General features: G+C 46.4%; 2 protein-coding genes across 2 annotated transcripts in view; one reads left to right on the top strand and one right to left on the bottom strand.

The window, feature by feature from the left end:
• The window catches only part of Delta (neurogenic locus protein delta), a 44486-nt gene extending 36588 nt beyond the window's left edge, over positions 1–7898 (bottom strand). Inside the window, exons 1-2 of the mRNA XM_011645155.2 lie at positions 5274–7898; positions 174–476 (exon numbers count right to left, since the gene is read on the bottom strand). Coding sequence (XP_011643457.2) covers positions 174–476; positions 5274–5333 — 363 coding nt within the window. The 5' untranslated portion in view covers positions 5334–7898. The remainder of the gene's footprint in view (positions 1–173; positions 477–5273) is intronic.
• Positions 1–13343, top strand: part of Rpp20 (ribonuclease P protein subunit p20) — a 107993-nt gene that overhangs the window by 2682 nt on the left and 91968 nt on the right. The gene's annotated exons all lie outside the window — the stretch shown is intronic.

Genomic DNA, 13343 nt, shown 5'->3' with positions numbered 1-13343 from the left:
TTAAACATCGTGAAATTTTAAATTATATTTGACATTAACCGAGATGTATAATCAGCCTTATTACTCGATTATGTCAAAAGCTTCCTTTATCAAAATGTTCAAAGTATAATATTCGAGAATATGTATTAGTCATGAGATACAGTTGTGGATTCGAGTAATAAGATGGAACTTACCGGCCAAGTGAACTCGAACGGGAACCTGATGGGATTGGCGAAGCTCGGCAGAGCAACGTTCGTGCTGAGATTAATTCTGTTCTCGCCGAGAACGGGCGTCACGACGTCGCCGTACGTGCAGGGCGACGTCGTGTCGATCTTCACCTGGTACTGCTTCAGGCAAACCCGAAATCTCGTCTTACAGACCCCCGAGCATTCGCCTGTCTTGGACGCGCTGCCGGAACAGCACTTGCCCAGACTGTCCTTGCCGAACTCGTTCACGAAGGACTTTAGCCTTAGCTCGAACACCCCCGAGGCGTTCACCTGGAAAACACGCGTATTTTACTTCTTCGAGAGGGTACCTCGAAACCATGGATATTAAGGATTGAGAGACAAAATTAAATCAAATTAAACGGTTTATAATATCACACGCTGAAAAAAATATAAATATAAACAAAACAAAAAAAATTGAAAATATTGAAATATATAATCCGTCGAATTTTTGACGAGTACATAACCGCAAGTATCGCGAGTCGCAAAAAAAGAGTGTTCTTCAGGGGGCGTTGAGCGCAAACAGGCACCCCGAGTCTTTTTAATCGCTACAACGCGTGCAATCGTAAAATGATCTTAATAACTGGATCTGGTCCACAGTTGGCGGCGGATCATCATGAGAGACGCGAAAAAAAGAGCTCGGTGGTATCAAACGGAGCTCTTTCTCTCCATCCGCGAGACGGGGGACGTCGTCGTCTCGTGCCCCACGACGTGAAACGCCGCAGGAGCACGTGTGCGCGCGCGTTTTTGCGAACGTGTGTCACGCACGCCTCCCAGGAGGAGAGAAGCGAGTCGACGCGACAAAAACCGTGCGTTCTCTCTCGCTTACTCGCGTTGCGCGAGAACATATCTCGAGAGACGTTACCGTTCGTCGCCGCGCCACGCTATTATAATCGAATTACGAAAATATCCTACGATTTACCGCAGATTCGACGATTCTGGTTTTTGTTACCGTCGAGTTTGGTTTACTTGGCCGTCTCTCTTTTTCTTTCTTTAGAACTGGAACTAGTGGTCAGAGACTTTTCGAGCTTCCAAAATGTTAACGATAAAAGAAGGATAGGACTATCCCGCGTGAGTGAAAAATTTTCACAGAAATATCTTTTCAATATTTACGTAAATTCGATTATTTCGTCGGGAAAAAAAAATCAAAATAAAAAATTTCTCCTTGTCACTTGATGAACTGCCAGTGCGCTATTATTAATAGCGCCAGCGGATATTTCTTTTTGAAACGTGTGGATGCAAACCGCCTGCAAAAAGAGGCCGGCCGACCAAGCTCGTAAATGCATCAACGCTCTAGTTGCCTCGCGAAGCGCTGCTTAACGAAATTACCGAGAGACTCCGGTAGAAACCCGGGGCTCGAAGTGCAAAGCGAAAAACGACGGGTCGATTAGCGCGTTTTTCGGCGACGTAAAATTATTCTCGGCGCGATTAACCATCGGCGCGATTCATCGCGCTATCCCACTCGAACGTATCGCGAGATATAGTCTCTGCAATTATTATTATTCGATATAAAAACGCGTGATAAATAAACTACCGAGCAGCGGAATAGTCCTTTAATAGCTGAAAGAAAAACACGTTAGCCAAGGTTTAACGGATTCCTTCGATACGTCTATCAGTACCGTCGCGATTGAGCCGATATTATATCGTGTAAACAACGCCGACGTCAGATATGCGTCTCTTATTTTTCCTCTCCTGGTCGTCGCGACGCCGAGAACATTCTGTATCCGTAGACACGGTGTGTACCTTCCTCTGTGTGCGTTCCCCTGTGTGTACACGAGTACGCACACGAATGCAACCTCTGAACGAGGCTTCCCACGAGATATTATATAGCCGAGAGCGAACGGTAAGTCCTTTAGCGAGGTCCGAACGACGAGCTCGGCATTAGATTTCCTTTATCGAACTCGCATAGTCTCGCGATCGCGTATCTCGCACGCATCGATTACGCGCACCATTAGCAACCTCGGGATCTGTCATCCTAAAGTGAAATGAACGGATAAATATGTATGTGTGAAAGAAATTTAAATCAGCTGATATTATACAAAGATACGGAATAGTATTGTTAAATCAAAACTATTTTTCGTATATATATTTGACGATCGCGTCGAAGATCCCGTCACGTCAAAAGCTTGGAAAATAAGATATCCCATAACGACCTTGCGAGATAAAAATAAACGTTCGTACGCGGATACAGCGGTACTCGGATACAGCGTAGCGACCGAATGTTTCTCGCGGCAATAGGCTATTTTTAAAACAAAAGAACGAATAATATATTTAAATGCATACGTATGATCTACCTCGCGTTCAACGGAAAATGCAGCTGCCCGAGATCCCCCCCCCCGGCTTTATTTACTTAAACACAGATGTCGTGTTCGGTGTCGGACAAGCTTCTAGCGATAAGAACCGACCTCCCTTGCCCAATCACTATCGTGCACTGTATTCGAAGTGGGACACTCGATGCAATTGCACTCGTCGCGATCCGTCCCGTTAGTCCGTATCTCGCGAAAGTAAACGATTAAACGAGCGGGTCGTACATATACACGCACACACGCACACACGCACGCACGCACGCACGCACGCACGCACACAAATCCCGTGCACCTCGGCGTTGCCCTCACGATGAGGAATCTCATTTTTGGCGCGCTGGAAAGTTATTCTGGGAACGGAGAATGGCCGCCACGCGTATTTACGGATACGCACGGCACCGACGGTGCGTTTCGTCACACACAAAACGATTTTCGCCGCCCGGGCCACCCTTCAGACGCCTTTGAGGCGTGTCTCCTTGAGGGAGGCCGCGCGATCGCAACACCCGATGGATGATGCACACCTCGGCATCGCACCGGACAACAAAGGACTCCGCTCTCGTCGATGATCGATTCTTACGAAGATCTTCCGCGAAGACCGAGAATAAACGAGCGAGAAACGAGTCTAACACGGTTTGAAATCATCGTTAGGCGCAACATCGGGGAGGAGAAAAACGAATAGAGAGGAAGAGAGAGAGAGAGAGAGAGAGAGAGAGAGAGAAAAGAGCGGAGCTAGACATTTTAAAAGAGTGCATCCAGATTTAGAGTTGGGTGCACCGTTGAATACGCCGTTAGAGACTCGAATAGAAAACTTTTCAAATGGCGAAAGGGATTTTATAAGCTGAAAAAATTCCTTAAAGGGAAATACTGAAACTTACGATATCAATGATCAATTATAAGACAATAAAATTAATCGAATTATCTTAAAACAAAGAATTTTTAGAAATAAAAAAAGGAAAAAAAATAGAAAATGACTGATTAATAACTATACTGAGTATCGTACAACATTGTCAGCACTATGAATTTAGACACATACATACATACATACATATATACATATTTTATATATATATATATACATATATATATATATATATATAAGCTTCTAATTAAATTTGATTTAAAAAATTAAAGAATATAAGAGCAGTTAGCGTATTTCGCTAAATAATATAGTATTATAGTATACTATAGAAAGCGTTACTAAGAGATAAGCACGAAGGTAGTCGAGCGCGCGAAGGATCATGGCAGACAGAAAGAACGTGCGAGGAACGGAGAGAAGGGGGAAGCCGGGGGAGACATCTCTCCCAGGAAGAATTCCCTCGGAATCCGTGCGGAGAGAAGAAACCGAGAGAAGAAGCGGGCCGTATAATACGCGAAATGCACCACTCATTCGGAATCGGTCGTTCAAGAGAAGCGATGTACCAGGAAAAAGAAAAAAGAAAAACGTAAATTGCGAAAGTGTACAAAAGAAAACAGAAATCACGGAAAAAAAGGAGAGTCGTTTCTCAACCCCGCGACTGTCACACGCGATAAAAGTCTAACGAGTACGAGAAAAACGCACGATCGCGATAATTTGTAACTTGAACAAACCAAGAAATTTAAAATTTTTTCTCTTCACCCGGTATTCTTGAGAAAAGTGTTTCTCGAGATATTCGACTGATTCAGTCGTCAGATTATCTCTCGGTACTGCATACCGCGTTTGAAATTAACTTAATTGGCTGTTCGATTTTTAGCAACCAGAGAGGTGGCTGTCATTCCTTGTCGTCCGGTCGAGCAGGTCAAGGTTAAATATTGGGGAATAAAGACTCGGTGGGATCAAAGATCGCACGAACGCTTTCCTCGTATCTCCTTTTAGTGTAGGACTTACGGGTAACGTCGAGGTGTTGGTTGGGCGATCTTAACCGTGTCGCGTTGCTCACAATCGCACTTGCGCAAGTGCACGATCCTAAGTCTCGAACGCGTTACGGATCGTTATGAAACGCGAGCCGATTACGTCGAGTCTATTCCGATCTTTTGCATCCCGCCGGTGCCTTCCCTTTTTTTTTTTTCCCATACACATTCAACACAATGCTGATATCCGTGCGAGCTAAACTGTAATACACATCCGCGTACACAAGGCGCTTGGGTTTTGGATGCCGAACATCGTCGAGCCAGGGCTCATTCATCGAATCGCGATGCCCAAGGTCGGTAGCTCGACACAAGTTGACAAACTCATCTCGATGTAGTAATTGCGGAAACACGTGACGAGTACTATGTTCGGACTTTACGATACAATCCCTTTATTCGTATACAACAACGTAATTTCGAGGAATGCGCGTTTCCGCGAATTAGACAGAATCTGTCCCATATATATATATATATATATATATAAATATTGTGTGTGTGTGTGTGTGTGTGTGTGTGTGTGATTTGTATGCATGGTACATCCCGTATTTTACGATACCTTGGTACCCGGCAGGGATTTGCGATAACGTTAATATCACGCGGGATAGAACTCTTGTCCATTCAAAATTGTTGTTTCTTATTTCAGCGCGGTTTAGATTAAAGTCTCCTTCGGATTCTACTCGAAGAAAACGAGGAATCGGTTAGACCTCAACCAACTTTGAGATTAATGTCTACAGAGAGACATGCTTCGCGCGCGCCATTCGAGTCACGCGAGGATTTCCGGGGCGGAGGAGGGGGAGGGGGAGGGGGTCGAGCTGAAATGTTCGCCGATGAAACGCGAGAGAGGAGACGATGATTGTGAGAGATGAGGTAGGTGGTGACTTACCGCTCGAGGCGTCGGCAGGAGAACGACGACGGCCGTCCACACGAGCATCGTGGTCCACATGTTGACGCGTCCTCGCGTATCCCTCGGTGTTTACACGCCGCCGGCGCTTCCCCGGGCGGCGGCGGAGGCAGCGCGGATGTGAGCGGCGATCCGCTCGGCGCGTTCTGCTGCTCGTCCCGTCTCGTCGCGTCGCGCCTTCCCGTCGGCGTTACCTGCGTCTCGCCGCGATGCCGCGGGGCTGCTGCATAGTCACGTACCGCGGGCCGGTATACGCTGTCGGTGTAAGCGAGCCGTTGCCGCGCGCGAGCCGACGAACGAATTCAATCGACAAACGGAACGAACGGAACGGACGGAACGGACGAGGCCGAGAGGCGCGCACGAACGCCGAGCGTTGGTACTCGAGCGCCGAATCGCGGCCAAATTCAACTCGTTTACCACTGCACTCCGCGTCACGCGGCAGATATTACGATTTTTTTCCACGGACCGGGCTATTTCTACGTACAAATGAAATTCCAAGTGATATATATCGCACGAGCAGGTTTTCACTTTTTTTACACACTTGCCGTTGACACACTTTATTCCAGTATATCCGTGGGCGAAAGACGCGCTGAGAGACTCGCCGGGAGGAAACGACGATCCTCGCGTATATCTAGCTGGGGAATAATGAAGCCGATCCTCCTCTTTCTTTCTATCTCTCTTACCGATGATCGTCGTGAATCTCTTTTTGCTCCTCTCTTTTTTCGTGCACGAGTTACGAGCAACTCATCGCGATCATATTTTCTACAGTTAGCGAGTGAGCACTGACGGAACGACGCCGGAACGACGAATTACGACGCTCTCTCGTCCTCGGCAATCGCCGCAACAACGACGAGTCACGCACTGATCACCCGTCGTCGCGCGCCGCGAGGAATACTCCCTCGGCGATCGGCGGCAGCGCCGTGACGGAGAAGGGCGCCGAAGTAGGGCCGACGGAGAAGAAATGGAGGGGGCAACAGCGAGAGGGTCCAATGGTGGGGTGGCTGCAGTGGTGTGGTAGAGGTGGAGGAGACAAGGATGCCCGTACGGCTCGTGTGTGACGAATCGAAGATGAACGAGAGAGAGTCAATGCGCCCGTCGCGCGCACGGCGGAAGGGGTCTTTCCTCACCTCGTATCACCCGGACAGGGGAGGAGGCAGAGGGCCGCGAAAAAAGGGCTAGTTGGGGTAGGAGAGAGAGCGAGGCGCAAAGACGAAAAGGTGCCGGCGATCGGAGACACCGTTTCGTGATCAAGATTGGACGTCCTCGCGACTCGAGGCGCGACTCGATCCCCAGAGTATCCGAATCCAGAAGAGGTGCACGCTACGCGCATTCGCGCGCACGCAAAGTCACACCACGCCGAAATGTCCCTTTTCTGTGTTCTCTCCTCGGTCTCTCCGTCTCTGTTCACTCGTCGTTTCACTCGTATCTCTATCTCTTTTTCATTCCCTTCGACGAGGTATAAGCGTTTCTCTCCTTTTTCCTCTTGAATCGCACCGTACGCGGCACTGACCGGCCGCACTAACGCCACCCCGCGGCACCTGCGACAACCACTGATAACCGCAGAGGCAACTGTACCGGTGCGGGCTCAACGACAGATGGCGATCTCTCGCTCGCCCCGGTTTCGCTCGAGAGAGAGAGAAAGAGAGATTATACTCCGTCCTCCTTCCACCCTCGCTCAGCTGCGAGAAATGCTCCCACGCTATATATGTATATGTTTCCTTTCACACGCGTGCGCCCTATGCGATCGTGTGTGCGGGGTAAACGACGAGTAGCTGCGCGCGCGCGCGCGTACTCATCAAGAAGTACAACCCTCAACTGGAGGTAGCAAGGCCGGGTGCACCCCTACTTATAATTGTGGTCCCGCCGGTTCCCCCCGCCCGGCCCAGCAGTCGAGAGGGGTTGTGCTCGCGACCGGCCGAATCAGAGGGGTGGTGGATAGCGGCTGCGCCGGTGGCGCGACGCACGATGGGCCAGAGGGATGCGAGGGGATCGTATCGGCAGGAGGGAACGCGGCAGCGGGCCGCCAAGGGGGGAGAAAAGGGGCAACGCGAGAAGGCAGCTGCAGGCCGGCTGCACGCGCCCACCCCCACCACCGTGCACGTAGCCCCTGTACGACGACACCCTAGCCACTCGTGCGGACTTCTTGCCTGCCTGCCTGCCTGCCGTCAGCCTGCTCGCTCGCATTGCCCGCTCGCACGCTCGCTCCCTTGCTCGGCTGCCTGCTAGCGGACACCTCGGGGCGCCTGCCCCCTGCCTGCACCTCCCCTTCCTGCTTTCCCGCGCCCCACGTTTACGGTGGTACAACTCGCGATCGCTCTCCTGACCCCTCCACCATGACCGCCACGATAATTCGTACCCCATCTACAAAACCAGCGGCACGCGCCGTGTGCCACCACTTCGCGCGTGACGTCATACCCTTCTTTTTAAGCCTGTTACGTTTCTTACAAGCTCGCGCGCGCGCGCGCGCGAGCAACGTACGTGCGTACGTGCGAGGGCGCGTACGTGCGTAGCGTGTGTCTGACCCATCGAGCTGAGGTTCCTTCGTTCGCGATACGCTGGAAGTCGAGGGGCGGCCGCTAAAAGATCACTTCGTTTACCCAAGTAATGGACGATAGTAGTGATGAATGGATGTGAAATAAGGTGGTAGAAAATTACCACGCGTTTACCTAGAATCAATTGCATCATTCTCGATAGCGTAATGAGTCGTTTATGTATCGCGTACCGGTTCACTTTCTTATTTATTTGAATATAAAACTCGTATAATAAACTTAACGAGTAAATAATTGAATGTAAAATATACGAAATTACGTTATATGCAGCGAAACAAGGATGCATATAACGAAAGAATTAAGAAATCGAGTATCCTAAATTGCAACGTATCCAAATTGCTGGTATAATTATGTCGCGCTCGCTACTGAGTTGCACCTGTAACTTGTCGAAACGCATAATGTCTCGCAGAAATATTTAAACTTAATTTGCCGACTTAATATCTCGGGCATATGCCAGAGGCCATTTTATCAGCCTTCGAAATTCGATATGTGTCAGAATGAACTCGATAAATCAATTAACGAAATTTCACGAGAAGTCAAAATCAATGGTTTATTAAAAATAATTTTGTTTTTTATCTCGATTATCATAGTCGGAATTTTTTTAAAAAAGTTAATATTAACAGCATTTGCGAAAATTATTTTTTAATATTATTAATTGTTAATATTAAATTTCAATAAATTGAGAAATAATTGCAATGTAAAATTGCAATGTAATTATTAGAAATCCAATACGAGCTATATATATTTTTTGCAGATAAATTTTAATTCCATGATACGACCAACATGAAATAACCGACTGTCGACGAGATTCGCATAGGGGGTGGCTCCCTAATCTGGATATTTGCCAACTGCCCTAATTCAAGGGTTCACCTTCCTAATACCATACAACATTCGGCATACACCGAGGCAGCGATTACGCGTCATCTGCGCTTCCTCCTTTTCAATCTTCGACTTTATCCATATTCCGACTCGTGAGTGTAAAATGTTAGAATAAAATTAGAACTTATTTCATTATTTTTATCTACTATTATATGACTGAAACTTAATAACACTCGTCCTATTACAAATTAAATTAAATAAAAAATATGTTTTTATCATCTAACAGCATCGTTATTATAGATTAATTCACGTGATTTTAAATATAATCCTCTTCGATATTCTTTTTTATTTTCCAGAGAAAGGTTCGATACGTAAAATTGTCTGTCGTATCGAGATGACAAAAATCTAAAAATATAATTGTCCATTCCGTTTGTCATTTCGATATAAGACTGCGCACTTACACACGCACACACGTACACTTGCGCCGCAATTTCTTCGACATCCTATCTCGGCGAACTCGTGCTACGTAAAGTCTCTGACGTCACTCGTTGTGGAACTCGTTGTAGATGGATGAGGTGTGGCGAACCCCCGTTTCTCTCTCTCTCTCTCTCTCCCTCCCCCTCCCCCCCGTTTCTCTCTCGGCCAGAGAGCGCGTATTGTGCAGCATACGCATCGATGTTACACGGGGTGACAGATTATTATGGCGCGTATACTGCTCCCCGGCTGCAGGCATTGTACTGGGGATACAATAGCCTGGACCTGTCTTGGCTACGTATCCATGTTTCCCTCATTGTTAGTTAGCGGCGGAATCGTCCCTCCGGCTCACCCCTATCTCACCTCCATCCGAATTTCGCAGGTCTGCATGCCAAGTGCTGCGCAGCCGTCGCAGCTAATAAATCTGCGCCGCTGTTAATAAGACTCCCCTCGATATGTTTATAGCCCTTCCGAAGAGGGGAACCATATTTTTAAGATTGATTAATTCGAGATCGAAGAGATCACTGGCTTTCTGCCAAATAAATAAAGCATTAATCTCTTTCGCGATTAAAAATCGAATTTATATTATAAAAAGTAATTATTTCGTTTTGAAATTTACCGCTGTAAAAACATTTGAAGATAAAAGAAGGAAAATGTAAAATCGTGGAGATTGGAGGTGGGAACAAAATCACCACCTTGGTAAAATCAGAAAAGGTAAAAGAATCACACACAGGGTCGTGTAATCAGGTAAACATAGTGATAAGTTGTCGGTATGCAGAAAGAAGCCTTTGTTGTTTTCTTTACCGCGTTGTGCATCGAAGGAAGGACTGGGAGCGAAAGAGAGTGGAGGTGCCCGTAGCTGTACAGTGTACTTCCGGTCACGAGGTGGTTCAACAGGTCAGACCAACGGGGGAGCCAGATGAAACCACTTCCGGCCCCGATCGTCCCCTATGCTTTCGTCTTTTTTCCTTATTCACTCTACATGAATCGTGTCTTCTTTCTCCGCCGCATCCACCTTGCTTGTCGATGCCTCCAGATGCTCAGATCGATAGAGTATCGATATTATTTATCGGGGATGGGGGAAGAAATAAACCACAAATTTATTGGTACGTCGTATTATCGTTACAATCGAAATCGAATAAATCTCTAATTTTAATTTTTTATCATCCAAAATACAGTATTAAGGAAAGGAAAGTAGTTTAGAAAGAAGAAGGGAGAATTTTTGAGACATTATTAAATTTTCCTTTGCTTTTCTCAACTCAACGTACCTATATGAAAGGAAGCAAACGAGGAAGGAGTCGCGTTGATGCGAGCCGCATGTATGTGCACGTACAAGCACGTTTATGCGTTCGTATACCCTTACTCGCGGCTGAGTATATTTCTCGATCGCCCGTATGCACGTATGCACACAACACCCGCGGCTCCCTCCGTCCGTCGCTCTTTCATTCATACATAATGTCAGCACGCATAAAACGCGCGCAAGAGTTTACGTGCAACCGACGAGACCGCAACGCGGTCGGCAGCACATGCATTCTCTCGTTGCCGCCGCCGTTCGCTCTGGTATGCGTGCACTTTCTTGCAAGAACCGAGAGCGAACTCGATGAACTACTACGTCGGGAATTGCGGATTGCGTTTCTACCGGGTATATCCCGCGGGAACGAAAGATTTACTTGGAGTTGCACGCATAGTGGTGTCAACCAGCGATTTTGATGTTTCGAGCGATTCCGTGCGACACCCGCTTCGTACGAGCACGAGAAACTTTGGAAAACACGTCGTACGCTACGTGCCAAGCCGAAATAACACTCTATCGTGTTACATTCTATATCTCGAATACATCCTGACATAGTTTTTTTACGCGAAAAATTCCAAATCTCTTCTTTTATTATTCTAAACAAGCACAGCTTTTTTTTACAGGAAGGAAGGAAAATTTGAAATATGAAATATGAATAATATATATATATATATATATATATATATATATATATATATATATATATATCACGATTCCTAATTACGATTTTTACGTAATTTATAATTATAATTTTAAATATTTTACGCGCGGTTTATTTTATACAATATATATTTTACTATATAGAAAATTCGTAACGCGAAATCCCTCGTGAAATCCCTCGGCCGCGTAATTTAATCCCGCGATATCTTTTTTTCGCAGCATCTGTGGCATACGAAACCGCTTGGCGAAAGCCCACGGTAAAACGCTTAATTACCTCCATTCGTTACGCGAAAGCATAGTATGGTAATTCGCTAATATTATCGAGTTTAATCTCGAGCTGACGACGACAGTTGCTTCACTCGCGGTGCTCCGTAGAGATGCGGCCGTAGCTGAATCATTGGGGATCAGATCGGTCGATCTTAATCGATATACGAACATCGTGAATTTTATGCCAGCGATTATGCTAATCGGAAGTCTCTCCTCGCCACGTTGTACGAGAGCTCACTTTAATATTACATTACTTAGAGAGATCGCAATAATTTCGATCAATTGTGTGGCCGAATCTTTTTCTCATTATCATAACAAATTATGCCCATCATACGCACACAGTGCGTATCATTTTGATATAATTACAAGAGCTTTATCTCTGCTTATCATCAATTGTTCACTGATCGCCTACTTTTGCTCTATAATATTTTTACGATATGGAGATATTATTGCCACGATATGTGATAATAGAGATATAGCAATTATCATGGTTCGCTGAAAATACAGTGGAAAAGAGTTTAATTCGAATTTGTGAAATTGAAGATCCTTTATAGCGCACACCTTGGCTGAGTCCCAAATGCACCCGCGATAAAACTCGTCGTATATACCAACGAAAAGCCGAGCTGGGAAAGTAAACACGGAAAAGGATTAAGTCGAGTGCTTGCGAATCAAACAAACACTACGAGACTGCTTTTTCGGCTGTGAGAACTTTGCCGTCCGTGCAAACGGAATAAATCTGTCCGAAAACCTCGCGCGGAGAGAAAACCTCGGGTATTCCCACTCGGTCCTTCCTTCCGGTTTCTATCTGGCGTTATAAAACAACACCGCCTGTGTTACACCGGCATGAAATCGCGCGCATCCACCTGTCGTTCCGTGAAATTTTCTCGGAAGGCCGCTTCGGAGTGATGAGTACTAAGACTAGCAGTTAATAAAGTTAATAAGCTAAAAAGGCTAGGTGTCATTTTCAATAGCAATTTAACTCGATTTATTTCTCTTTCTTGAAGAAGAGAGATAACCGTGCGCGGTTGCAAATGCAATTACAAATACATTTCACTGTAGACCAGATTATACAGTTTTCAGAAGTAAAAAAAAAAAAATTATGTTTTATCGAGACATTTGCTGAATCATCGGCGAAATAAATCGTTTATCCCCAGAATAGCGTTTCCCAATTAAATCGTAACGAGGCAGGGAGTACGTGACGAAAAATATAAGAACGTATTTATGGCGGCTTCTAATCTAATGTGATCGCATCGTCAGGTCAGCGTGATTCACGTAATGGCTCGTAATCCTTCGTAGGATCTACTTAATACCATTGTGCGGTTTCCGAGCAATTGGTAAAGATTCATCGAGGGTCGATCGCGGAACGTTGGGAGGGGCCAGTCGATAGTCCCTCAGGGCATAAGTGGACGCACGTATTTCGATTCCACCTGGAGAGTCCAAGAAGACACCCAGCCTCGGTTGCTTAATCCTGTCGCAGCTGTCAATACAGGGCCTTCTAGATTATTTCTCAAGTCGAATGTCGCGATTCGTTCCTGACGATCTTGACGGCGTGAATCAAAATTTCCTGCTGCAGTTTTCCGAGAAAAGTCGCAAATAAAAATAAAAAAAAAAAAAAGGAATATCTTTTATTTAGAAAATTGGGGAATGGGAATTTTCCAAGTGCGATAGGCAAGTTTCAAGGAAACGCAATGTCAAATTGCTTTGAAAGATGCTTGAAACGTCCTCGGTTCTGCGGCGACGTCGAGTCAATCGTCGGATCCGGCGACAAGATGCGGAAATATTTATGTCTCTCCTCTTCGGAGGACACAGACCGCGTGGTAGGGAGGCGGCACGCGTGCCACGCGCCCGATCTCTACCGAAGGGCGGCGGATGTGCACGAGGCGCCTGATACGAGCGATAATAATCTCTCTCAGAGTGACTCTGCCGGCACGATGCCCCCACCACGAGTCGCAGACCCAGCGCGATACGTGATCGGCTGTTGCAGCTGCTGTT

This window comes from Pogonomyrmex barbatus, unplaced genomic scaffold, assembly GCF_055798465.1.
Source record: "Pogonomyrmex barbatus isolate J1 unplaced genomic scaffold, ASM5579846v1 scaffold17, whole genome shotgun sequence".
NCBI lineage: Eukaryota > Metazoa > Arthropoda > Insecta > Hymenoptera > Formicidae > Pogonomyrmex > Pogonomyrmex barbatus.
Note: the sequence above shows the minus strand (reverse complement) of the source record. Positions and strands in the feature narration are given on the sequence as shown.